Genomic DNA, 12648 nt, shown 5'->3' with positions numbered 1-12648 from the left:
ACTCATTCTTTCAATAACTCTGACTTTTCTGTCAGCTTACTCAGATCTACAAGCATTGTGAATATTAATAGCAGTGAATATAAGCTACTTTCAGTAATTTCAAACAAAACGTTAAACCTTATTTAAAAATTTGCTATCATAAATTTCTACAGTCGAACGTGGGACTAGTCCACTACTCTGACTACAAGTGTCCTGTACTTTGGTCTCCCACTTGTAGAATCCAGAGATTTTCCAGTAGGCACGGGTCCTGGGTTATTTTTGGTGTTTACTAAAATATAAAGCCACGCTGCCCACAGCTTTTGTGACACCTGATATGTGATACCAGAAAAGCCGGCTGGAAATGGAAAAATGGGCCAATACCATCTTTGACGATTAGAGAGTATTAATTTTAAAAAAGTGTTTACATGTGCTTCCCTCATTCCTGTCTAGGAATTTAGACATACTATACACCTATAGGGATATTCACACCACAGACTTCTCTGTAACAGAAGATCAAACCCACAGTCCAAACAAACAAAAACTCCAATCAGGTCAAGGTGGCCCATTCCCAACTAGAAAAAACATGTATTTAAATAAGGAGAAATATGTTGTATAAAACCTTTGGTATATTTCTTTTCGACGGCAAAAGGCCACACCTGTGTGAGAAAGTAAAAACCATGAACAACATACAAAACGTTTGTACGTTTGAGGACTGGTGAAGAAGCAGGGATGGGGGTGGGGCAGGTCTGCAGATGAGTACGCGCGATACCGGTCTCCAGCTACTGGCGGCACTGTTGGAACCGAGGGCTGGCGCCGTGTGACGTCATCACGGCGGGCACGACGCACGCGAAGTAGCAAGGCGTCGGCCACTGCGCGTTCCTGCGAGTGCGCTCTGGATCCTTCGTCGTCTCCTGGCGGCCTTGAGGTCGCCACCCTGGCCGCTCTGGCCCGTCTGGCGTTGGGTGGGCGGCATAGCTGCGCCCACATGAACCAGCGGCATTACGGCCGCAATGGTCGCGGTCGGAGCCGAGACTTCTCTGGCCGTGCCCCACCGAGGAAGAAGGGCAGAAACCACGTCCCGGAAAGGTATGGCGCTTTGGTTCCGGGCTGAGTCGTTCCGGCTGCCGTGGCGGCCTAGTGTCCTGTTCGCAGCGGCCTCGCTCCCTTCCGCCTCCCAGAGTCCTCCGCGCCGAACCTCCCCGGCCCCCGCATTCTGAGGTTTCAGTCTCGTCCCGGCGGGGCTCTGTGTGTGGAGCTCGGTCCGGCGCGGAAGTGCGCATCGGGGCGCGGCTGCCCGTCTGGGAGTCGCGGTCTTGAGAGTGTGAGCATCCGGTCTGAGCTGTAGCCACCCTGCGCTCTTTCCTGGCTGGAGAGGGTCTGTGGCTTCCAGGACTCTGGAGGCGGCGCTGTCATTTGAGGGAGGCCTCCCTGCCCGTGCCAGTCGTTAGGTGTATGATGTTGCTCACAGGTGGTGTGAACTCTTCTTGCCACTGCCGGCTCCCCTTCCCGTATTTCATCAGTCGGTTGTTTTATCTCCACAAATACGGAATAGCTGAAGTCAGGCGTGGTCAGCGTGGCCTCTCCTCTTCCTAGAACAAATCTTTTATCTCCACAATTAAGCAATTGGGAGATAAAACCCAGGATAGACAGACTGTCCTCTCCCCATTCCCAGATTCAGTAAGCATTTATCTCCACTGAGGAGTGACACCTGACGTCCAGAATGGACGTAATGCCCTCTTTGCCTTCCCAGACTTGAGTAAGCACTGAATAATTTTCAAAGTCTGTCAGCTTTCCTCCATCGTCGCCCCAGTGCAGAACTTGTTTGACGTGTTGCAGAAGACAGGTGTCCATTTTTCTACTTTTATTTCTTTCTAATCCATTCTTCTTTTTTTTTTTTTCCCGAGACAGGGTTTCTCTGTAGCTTTGGTTTCTGTCCTGGAACTAGCTCTTGTAGACCAGGCTGGCCTCGAACTCCCAGAGATCCGCCTGCCTCTGCCTCCCAAGTGCTGGGATTGGAGGCAGAAGCAGGTGAATCTCTGTGAGTTCAAGGCCAGCCTGGTCTCCAGAGTGAGTTCAGGAAGACTCCAAAGCTACACAGAGAAACCCTGTCTCGAAAAGCCAAATTAATTAATTTAAATAAAATAAAATGCCAACTCTTTGTCATGGCCTACACACTAGGTTTCACGGTTCAGAGGTTCTCTGTGTCTCCAGCCCAATCTCTTGCGCTCAGTCCTTACTTTCTGATCTTCTATACTGGATGAACCCTGGTTATTTGTAATTATAGACAGAGACCAACTCAGCTGTGAGTCTTTAGGCTGCCCCTCGGCATGCCTGAAGTTCAGGTTGTCTATTCGTGTAAGAACTAGGAAACTTCTCCATGTTGAATTGTCACTCGCGTGGAAACCGCAAACACTGGGCACTGAATCTGAGGTCACAGCCAGTGTGTAGGTATTCATTACTCCTGGCTGGTTTTAATATTTTTAGTTACCACACAAAATGTGAGTCTCATTGTGACACTCTACATGCATGTCATTATTCTTTGCTCACACTGATCCCTACACATAACCTTCCCCTCTTGTGCCCTCCGCCCCCTTTAGTCCCCTTCCTCTGACACAATCCCCTTCTGCCTTCCTGTCTGATATATCACCTTGGTATTTGATGTTGGGCTGTGTTTATCAGGGGCGTGAAAGTTCTGGCCATTTTGGTTTTAGGAATTTCTTGTTTGTGTTGTTTGTGTCTGTTTTCAAGATGGAGACAGGATGAAGAAAGTGTAGGTTGTTATTTGTAGAAAGAGAATAGGTTGAGTAGCGAAGGACAGAGCAGACATTCTCATAAAGGGACTTTGTGTGTGTGCTAGGTGCCCCATTGTTGTGTTGGGAGGCAAGGCTACGTTCAGTTTGACTAGCAAATACTCTGTCATAGGTGGAGAGATTATCTCCCTGTTGGACAGCGGATGCCTGGGACCCGTTTCATTGCTTTCAAAGTTCCCTTGCAAAAGGTAAGTGAAAGCTACTGCGGGGTTTTTTCAGAAGTCTAAATTCCCCATGTAGAACACTGGCTCTCAGCCTGGTTGCTCTCTAGTTTCCCATATTATGTCACTACTAACATGAAATGAGATTCACAGAGCAGTAAAGTCTACATCCATATCTCATTTTAAGGAAAAGACAGTATAATGCCCTAACAATAATATGAAGAATAATTGTAACCGTTTTGTGTTTTGTGTCCACTTGACTGAACCAGTAGTTGAGTAGCCACTGTGTTGATAGGGCAGTTCCTCCGCTGGGAATCCAGTAGAACTTGTGGGGAATTGTTTGTGAAATGAATTTTAGTTCTGAGGCTTAGACAGATAGGAACAGGCTTTTGCTTTTTCTATACCTCGTTAATGTTGACTAGGACATTCTGAAGTCATTCAGGCAGCGACACAAACACAGAAATATGTATATCAAAGTGAGTTCTCCCCCCCTCACTGGAAGAGAGGAACCTGCCCTTGTTCTCATTGTGTGTGTATCTCACGGGGCTGGAATAAATACAAACTGTGTGCAGGACTTGAAGCAGGTTTGCTCTCTCTTACTTTACTCTGACAGAAATTTGAAGCAGAGCTTATGCCAGAAGAGTACTTTTCTCCTTTGGATCTTTTTAATAAAATTCAAGAACAAAATGAAGAACTTGGATTGATAATTGATTTAACATATACTCATCGCTATTATAAAGCAGAGGTAAGTAGAACCTCTAAATGAAAAAAATAATTTATAGTAATTTAATAACTTCCATCCTGTGCTGATGTAAAAACTAAGCTTCATCCATGGGTAGTAATAATTTTAAAGGAAAAGCAAAATTTCCCTAATTTCATGTTGAAATGAGACTGGAGGACGGGCGTGGCAGTGAATGACTATAATCCAGGTCTTAGGAGTCTAAGGCAGGAGGATCACAAGTTTAATGCCAGCTTGGACTTACATAATTAAGACTTAACAACAACAGCAGCAGCAGCAACACCACACACATAGACACACTCACTAGATCGGAGACATGAATTGAACTGTAATATTGAGTGGTTGTCACTTAAGTCTCTTTCATTAGCAAAAGCTTTGTAACCACTGAACATTAATTCACCCGTCTCCCACACTCCAGACCCCTAGTAACCTCTTGCCTGCTTTATAGTATGAATTTCTCAGTTTTAATATCTCATTCAAGTAGCGTAATGTAGCATATTTAAATTTTTAAATTTAATTAAAGTATTCCATCATTTCCCTCCTCCTTCCTTTAACCTCTCCTAACCCTCCTTTTCAAATTCATAGCCTCTAACACTAAATTATTGCTACATGTATATGCAAATAGCTATACAAATGTAGCCTGCTGTTGCTTATATGTATTTTTTTAGGGCTGACCACTTTAGGATTCTTTTATATCTGAAGACTAATTCTCCATCTCTCGGTTGTTCTTAATTACCTGTAGTTCTTCATCTAGGATAGGGCCCTCTGCAATTTCTCCCATCCATGTTGGCATGTCAGTTGGTGTTATTGTTCAGGTCTTGTGTGAGCACCCATATTGTTGAAATTTCATGGGTGGAGCCTTTTCTGTCACATCTCTAAAATATAATCTTGCAACTGACTCCCTGGTCTTTGGACTCTTTTACTTTTCTACCTTCCTCGTCTGAGATGTTCTCTGAGTCTGAGATGGAAGGATTGTGCTTGCGATGTATCAGTTGGGGCTGGGCAGCTTACAGGCAGTTGTTCTCTGCGTTTGACTAGTTGTGGCTTTGTGTAATAATCTGTGTACTGTAGGAGGAAAAAAGGAAGTATCTTTGTGTGAGAGTTATACTTATTAATAGAGAATTTTTTTTGTTTTTTTTTCGAGACAGGGGCAGCTCTGACTGTCCTGGAACTAGCTCTGTAGACCAGGCTGGCCTTGACATCTCAGAGATCCCCCTCCTCTGCCTCTGAAGTGCTGGGATTAAAAGCGTGTGCCACCACCACCCATCAAGTACATTTTTTTTTCTTTTCGTATGAGTGTTTTTGCCTGCCTGTATGTATGTACATTGCAGATATAGTCTGGAGGCTGTGGAGGCCAGAAGTCGGCATGATATCCCCTAACTGACATTACAGATTGTTGTGAACTGTTGTGTAGGTGCTGGAAATTGAACATGAGTCTTCTGCAAGAGCAGCCAGTGCTCTGAACTATTGAACCATCTTTCCAGCCCTAATATCTTGTAATACTTGTCTTTTTGTGTCTGAATTATTTTACTAAGTTTGTTTCCAATGTTTATTGAAGCATATACCAGAATCTTTTTCTTTTCTGGCTCAATATTTCAGCTATTTATATATGCTGTGTTTCATTATGGCCCCTATCTACTTCACTTCTTTATGCCTTCCTTATCCCCCGTGTGTGTGTGTGTGTGTGTGTGTGTGTGTGTGTGTGTGTGTGTGTGTTGGGGGGATTTATTTGTTTTTTCATGAGAAAAAGTCTTATCATGTGGCCCTGACTGGCCTGAAATTTATTATGTACACTAGGCTGGTCTTCAACCCACAAAGATCTACCTACTTTCGCCTCCCATGTGCTGGGATTGATTATATGCGCTACCAGGCCCAGCATGTTTTGTCTTATTTTAAAGGAACCCTCAAATATCATAGAATTTATCTCTACTTTTTGATATTTATATATATGCAAAATACAATACTTTTTTCTTAATATCAGTTCTTTGACGTCATATTTTTAATCTGATCGTTCCTAAATGTCATCAAAATTGTCAGTTTGAAGTTGGTTGTCTGTCATGTCTCTTTTACTTTCTTTTTGTCCCTCTCCTGAGTTCTGTCTTGGAGAGCCAGCCAGCTGTGCTCTGATGTTAGCTGTGTGCCTCCACGTGCAGGTAGAGTCCTTTGTTCTCTGCCAGTGGGCTAGCACAACCAGATTCAGGACTGTGTTCTCCTTTCTCCTTTCCTTCCTCCCTCTGTTCCCCTAACCCTTGGTTTTCCTTTTCTTTCTTTTTCCTACATTCCTTCCCTCTCTTCCATTCTTTTTGGTTTTGGGTTTGGTATTTGAAACAGAGTCTTAATATGTAGCCCTCGCTGACCTCATGATCTTCCTGCCTCAGTCTTTCTAATGCTGGAATTACAGATATTCAGTACTCCAACTGCCTTGATTTTTTTTTTTAAACTGGAGATAGTGTCTCATATAGCCAGGACTGTCCTCAATTGCTGAGGATGTCCTTAAACTCCTGATCCTCCTGCCTCTATCTCCCAAATGCTGTGATTACAGGCATGGACCACCACACCCAGATTGATTTCCTTTTCTAGAAGTCTTTATTCATTTTAATGTGTATGTTTGTGTGCTGTCATGAGTTTATGTGCACCACATTCATGCTGGCAGCTACAGAAGTTAGAAAAGGGTGTCAGATCCACTGGAACTGGAGTTACAGGTGGCTGGAGTAGCTATATGAGTTTTGGGAACCAGAACTTCATTCTCTGAGAGAGCAGTAAAGACTCTTAACTGTGAACCATTGGTCTGGCTGCCTTGATTTCTTTAACATGACAGTTTCCAGTGTTTCTGTATATTTTGAGATGGGTTCTTGTTGTGTTGCTCAGGCTGATCGTGAACTCCTATGTTCAAGTGGTCCTTCTGCCCAGCCTACTGGGACACATGGACTATAAGGGTGTGCCACCATGCCTGATATGAGACATTTTCATAGGTGGTCATGTGTTCTTCCATTAAGGGGCATATAATCAGTGGTTGTCTCTTAAGTTATTAGTAATTATTGATGACTAACCTGTTAATTCCTTTGAAGCTTCAAAAGTTGATTTTCTTTTTTTCTTTTTTCTTTTTTGAGACAGGCTCTTGCTGTGTAGCACAGGCTGACTTCAAACTCAAGATTTTCCTGCCTCAACCTCCCAGTTGTCTAGGATTACAGGTGTTTGCCACCATACCAGGCTGTACAAGGTGAACGTTACCATTCATGTTCATTTAATGAAGTTTCTGCTTGTTTATTTACTCAGTGGTGTCAATAGGATTCTTTCCTCTTTGTAACAGCTTTCATCAAAGTAATCTCCTGGATCCCTAATACCTGCCAATATTGACTAGTGAGAATTTATTCAATGTTTTCTCTCATTACAAACTCCTTTGTGGCTGCTTTTTCCAGTTGGAGCACCGCTGGAAGGCCTCTCTTTAGATAATTGGAGCTTTTCCATTTGGCCCCTAAAACTTTTTGAAAAATATTCTTGAGAATTTCACACATGAATAATTTGTTTTTTGATCACAGTTACCCCACACCACAGCTAATTCCTCCTGGGTTGCATTACCAATGTCATGTCCTTTTTATATGTATTGCCCATTTTTTTTGTTTGTTCACCACATGCTTGAAAGTGCCTGTGGGCGGTGGAAAAAGAAGGTACTAGATTTGCTAGACCTGGAGTTACAGGTATTTGTGAGCTGCCTGATGTGGGTGCTAGGACCTGAACCCAGCCCAGGTCCTTGGCAAGAGCAGCAAGTACTGCTCTTGTTAGAGCTTCGTTCAGCTCTGACCCCCTGAGCCATTTTTATGCCCTACCTCGACACCACTTTTGCTTTTTGGGACAGGGTTTCTCCATGTAACCCCTGAAGCCTGTCCTGGAATTTGCTCTATAGATCAGGCTGGCCTTGAATTCACAGATATCCGCCTGCCTCTGCCTCTGCCTCCTGGGTGCTGGGATTAAAAGCCCAACGCCTCTGAGTTCAGAATTAGTGCTGCCCAAGTGCACATGGGTGTCATACCATCTTCTGGAACATGGCCAACTAACCAGGGCCGCAGTCCTGAAGAAAACTGACTCTCCCTTCCCAGGTGGCTCTTAGCTGACAAAGCTCCTCAGCTAGATTAAACCACTTCTTAGTCCTGATCATCTCTGATTACTTTTCTGCATGAAAGAATTCTGGACTCATCTTAACTGTTTCCTGCCCCAGCCTGACTCAGTCTTTGCAGAAGGCTTTGTTTCCTTTCGGTGGGTTTCAGGCATGTGAGTGTCAGGTATACTCATTGCTAATAGATTGACATTGCTCGGAAGTTTTTCCTGTGGACAGAGCTAGGAACTCTGTAGAAATCATGATAGTGTTTTCCAATTAAATCCAAGTTACATATTTTTCACCTAACCTATCTTTTTTTTTCTAAAATTTACACGTGTGTGTGTGTGTGTGTGTGTGTGTGTGTGTGTGTGTTGGGGGTGGCTGTATCTGCTTGTCTGTGTCTGCCACATGTGTACAGGTGCCTGCTGAGGTCAGAAGAGGGCTCCGGATCCTCTGCAGCAGGAGTTCCAGGCTGTTGTGAGCCATCAGACATGGGTGCTGAGAACTGAACTACGTCCTGGAAGCGCAGCAAGCACTCTTAAGCTCTGGGCCATCTCTCCAGCGCCTACCCTTCCTGCTTCTTTCTCTTATTTACAGCTCTTTTTGCTCAGCTCATTACTATTTTGTGAAGACACAGCAAGGTGAAATAATTAGAACTGTCCACATACTTTTTAGTCACACCATATATACCCTTATCCATGTGGAATTTGTTGTGTTTTGTATACCTAGTGACTGTCCTATAGTTTTAATGAAAATCAAGTGCTGTTTCCTGGTTGGAACAGCTTTGTAAGAAGTGACTCTTTAGTCAGAGTTAGTGATAGTAAGTTTATTAGTATCAACTTACACTTATGCTCCTCAAATCTTCATTATATGCAAATGAAATAATGTACATTTTTTTGTTTTACTTTATAGGATTTGCCAGAAACTATTTCTTACATAAAAATTCTTACAGTTGGCCATCAGGTACCTGATAATGGCACTATTCTTAAGTTCAAGTGTGCAGTTAAAGAGTTTTTAAAGAAAAACAAAGACAATGGTGAGTCCTTGTGGTTTCTTTTTCTTTTCTGTCTGATCTCTGTTTTGTTTGTTTTATTGTAATTATGTGTGTGTGCTTGTTGCTATGTGTATATGAATGCAGGTACTTACAGAGTCCAGAGACTTCAGAATCCCTCCACCTAGAGTTGTGAGCCTTCTGACATAGGTGCTGGAAAACCAAATTTGGGCCCTTTAGGGTAGATTTGTTTTCAAGTACTGAGCCATCTCTCCAGCACAGTCTCTAGACTTCTTATAGTTCAGATTTTTGATATTGTTAACATTCTGATATTAGGTATGTTGCCTTTGAAAATGGAAGCTGGTAGTAATAAAGTGTTTTCCCTTTTGTTGGCCACACAGAAACAAAACTTGAGTGAGAACTGTGTAATATAATGAAAGTGTTCACCTTTTCCTGTGGTTAAAGGCTGAGATGTGGAGGATTAAGAATCTTAGCGTCTGCAAGTTGCATAGAGACAACAGCAGACCAGAGTTAGGAGTGAAGTAGTCTCCAAGAGAACAGAACACGGGCAGGCCAGTAAAATTTCATCTTTGCCATGCATACTTCAGGTGTTCCTGCTGTTTTCCATTTTGAGTACAATTGTCACTGTTATTTATTATCAAAATGAAGGTGGGATGAAGTTGGTAGCTTAAGTACAGAGCACCTGCCTGGCTTACAAAGCCCAGTTTCAAACTTCAGTGTTGCACACACAGAAACACATTCTAGTTTCCTCTTCATAGTAAGACAAATGGCTTTGTGTAAGGCAGCTTGACCAGATGGCTGCTTCTACAGTTTGCATCATTGTATCTAACCAGGACTTTCAAGATTTCTACAACAATGAGCTTTTGGTAGGTGATTCTTGATCATGTGTTTTAAAGCCACTTTCCAACATAGCAGTGATATTTCACTAATTTGTGTTACTCTTCAGAAAATTGTCTTTAACTTACTTTTGGTATATCTTTTTTCTTGTACTTAAATCTGTATTTCCTGTTTTATAGACAAACTTATTGGTGTCCACTGTACCCATGGCTTAAACAGGACTGGCTACCTCATTTGCAGGTGAGTTGCCAACTCAAAAGCAAATAGTGTTTAGTGTGTTTGTCTGGTTACAATGGTAATGTAAGTGTACATAGAAATGAATGAAATAGAGAGCAGTGTTATCTCCACCCAGAGACTACCATTGTAGACTTTACAGATGCAGAGAGAGTGCATCTGTATGGCTTAGAGTACAGTAACCATCCAGAGTTACAATTTAATATGTGGTAGGTACCTCCCTGTGAAAGTATTTGGAGACCTTATTTTTTAAAGATTATACTGGTTTTTTTGCACACTGACAAACATGCAAGTCGTAAGTTTGGGGTATAATAAAACATCAAAGTGGTATGTGCATCTTTGAATCCACATGCCACTGACTCAACAATAATGTCACATGACATGCAGATGCTGAATTAGGGTGCGATCTGATGGTTCTTAAGGAATTGCTGTGCTGTGCAACATTATGTTTGTCCATTCAGAAGATCTTTGCTGAGATCTAGTTTGTGTGAGCATTATAGCTGCTGGTAAAGATATTTAATTTGCCTCTGAAGAAAGAAGAAAGACTATAATAATGAAGATAATAGCAAGAAGACTCTAGAACTATCACTGTCAAGTTCTGAGGAGGATAGGAACATGATACCATGATGGGGAGACTTGGACCTAACTCATCAAGAAGATAGTACATATGTATGGAAGGTTTGAGAGACTATCTGAAGGCTGAACTAGTGCTAGCTGTGTAGAGACACTGAAGAGACTAGATGAAGGCGCAGCTGGTAGCCTAGAGTAGTATAGCATACACTTCTCAGGAGGAGGTTGGTGGGCAGCGCAGCAAGTGCGGCAGACAAGTGGAGCTCTTCTGACAGGCAGGAGCCAGAGTTAGGCCATACAGAGCAGTGTTTTGGTCTGTTTGTTTCTTGTTGTTGTTGAACCTTTTTTGGGTATATTGAATCCATCTATTTCGGCTGAGTAAAGAATGCTCTAGAGAGGTAGAGGCAAGGAGTCATTGGTTTTTTGTTTGAATTGAAGTATAACAGTTTCTTGGACCAAGATGTCGAGGGCATTTTGGTGGAAGGATGTGGTTGTCAGGACCCTGGTGGTAGATTGAAGTGAGGATGAGGGAAGAGTGGGTGACAGTGGTGGTAGCTCCTGTTTCTGACCCATCCAATTGGCTTCCCAGTATTTCTAGCTATGTTACTATTTTTCCCAGTTGCTTTATATGTTGTTGGTTCCTGATGAATACACAGTAATATTAAGGAAGCCTCCTGTTTTTTAGTTCACAAAGCATTTTGATGAAAGTGACTACTGAATCTGCCTTTTAAGCATTTGCCAGTTTGGTCATGAATTTCCTTTATTGTTTATATTATCATACTAATGTAAGTACCTTTATTAATAGATTTTTTTAAAGTTGGTCAATCTTGGGGTAGTCTTTTTCTATGGTCATGGCATGCCATTCTGTAACTGTTGGATTAGATGTGTAGTATTTTCTTAGGATTTATGTCTCCACTTGTAAGTGAAATTGGACCTGTTTTGATTTTTGTTTTCTTTTGGTATATTTAAGTGACCCGACTTATGTTGTTTTGTTAGATATTTGATTGATGTAGAAGGCATGAGGCCAGATGATGCAATTGAATGTAAGTATGGGGGGGTGTCACCATTTTTCCCTTCCTATAAAAGCTAAAGGTGGAAGTGTAGAGCCACTTTTCAATTTTTGGAGAACAAAATGCATATGATCCAATATATGATGCCAGAAAGACAGTGGAGAGAGAAGGGAGGAAGCTACCTCTTGGGGCTGGGGATGTGGCTCAATGGTAGAGCACTTGCTCAGCGTGTGTGGAACCCTGAGTTTTATCTCCAGTACCAAAAGAAAGAAAAATAATAGCACTATAAGGTAGTCTTGCCAACCGCTTATGAAGGAACATATCTGCAAGCGATATGTGAGATACAGCAACCTAATGACAGTCAGTGAGTACGAGCTTTGGTTTGCTTTCCTGGGTAAGATTTCTTTCTGTGCAACTATTTCTAAGTTCATCTTCATCCACTCCTCAGTATTCAACAGCTGCCGGGGGCACTGCATAGAAAGACAGAACTACATTGAAAACCTGCAGAATCGTCGTGTCAAAAAGTAAGTCTTCCATTTTGCTAAGTGAGATTTTGGTTAGGGAAACTTCTTTAGTATAATTCAAGTAGCACATTATCCAGGCATCTTGTCCACTTGCTGAGCATTAAACAAACAGGAGTAGGGGAGTTGAGGGCCTCTGTTCACACACCAAAGGACATAATTGCTAAACTGGCCACTGGAACTGTAATCTGGTGACACCGTGGGATACTTCTCTTTTAGGAAGCGGAATACTAGCACATCTAAGTCAGGTGATCTTGAAAACTCAGCACATCTTACCGAAGAAGTCCACAGCACTAAGAAGCCTGTGAACCAAGGACCTCGGTACCATTGGCCTGCTGGTTGTTCAACACCTTCCCGACATTTTCACACCCAGTCCCAGTACTCCCAGCAATTGTTCAGGTACCTGGACTTCCCCCTTTCTTAGAACTGAGATGGAAACTACTTCAGACCAGGAAAGTACATTGTAACAATGACCAGCAGTTGGTATTTTCTTTTATTGTCAGCCAGGAGGTCTCATACTGAATCAAGTACTTGGGAAATGTTCTTCAGAGGCAGTTGAGAATGGAAATTTTATTTTACTATTTTTAAATTTAGCTTAATCCAGGAAGAGTTAGATGTTGTTACTGGGAAATAAAATCTTTCACGTGTGTGTGTGTGTGTGTGTGTGTGTGTGTGTGTG

General features: G+C 42.5%; 1 protein-coding gene across 1 annotated transcript in view; it reads left to right on the top strand.

The window, feature by feature from the left end:
* The first annotated feature begins 797 nt into the window (after window positions 1–797).
* Dusp11 (dual specificity phosphatase 11) overlaps window positions 798–12648 on the top strand; it is an 18443-nt gene continuing 6592 nt past the window's right edge. Inside the window, exons 1-8 of the mRNA XM_005364650.2 lie at window positions 798–1065; window positions 2902–2977; window positions 3564–3695; window positions 8698–8821; window positions 9814–9874; window positions 11435–11481; window positions 11897–11972; window positions 12189–12368. Coding sequence (XP_005364707.1) covers window positions 965–1065; window positions 2902–2977; window positions 3564–3695; window positions 8698–8821; window positions 9814–9874; window positions 11435–11481; window positions 11897–11972; window positions 12189–12368 — 797 coding nt within the window. The 5' untranslated portion in view covers window positions 798–964. The remainder of the gene's footprint in view (window positions 1066–2901; window positions 2978–3563; window positions 3696–8697; window positions 8822–9813; window positions 9875–11434; window positions 11482–11896; window positions 11973–12188; window positions 12369–12648) is intronic.

Source organism: Microtus ochrogaster (genome assembly GCF_000317375.1).
Source record: "Microtus ochrogaster isolate Prairie Vole_2 chromosome 14 unlocalized genomic scaffold, MicOch1.0 chr14_random_3, whole genome shotgun sequence".
In the NCBI taxonomy this organism is placed as follows: domain Eukaryota; kingdom Metazoa; phylum Chordata; class Mammalia; order Rodentia; family Cricetidae; genus Microtus; species Microtus ochrogaster.
The sequence above is the reverse complement of the archived record's forward strand: the minus strand, read 5'-3'. Positions and strand labels throughout refer to the sequence as shown.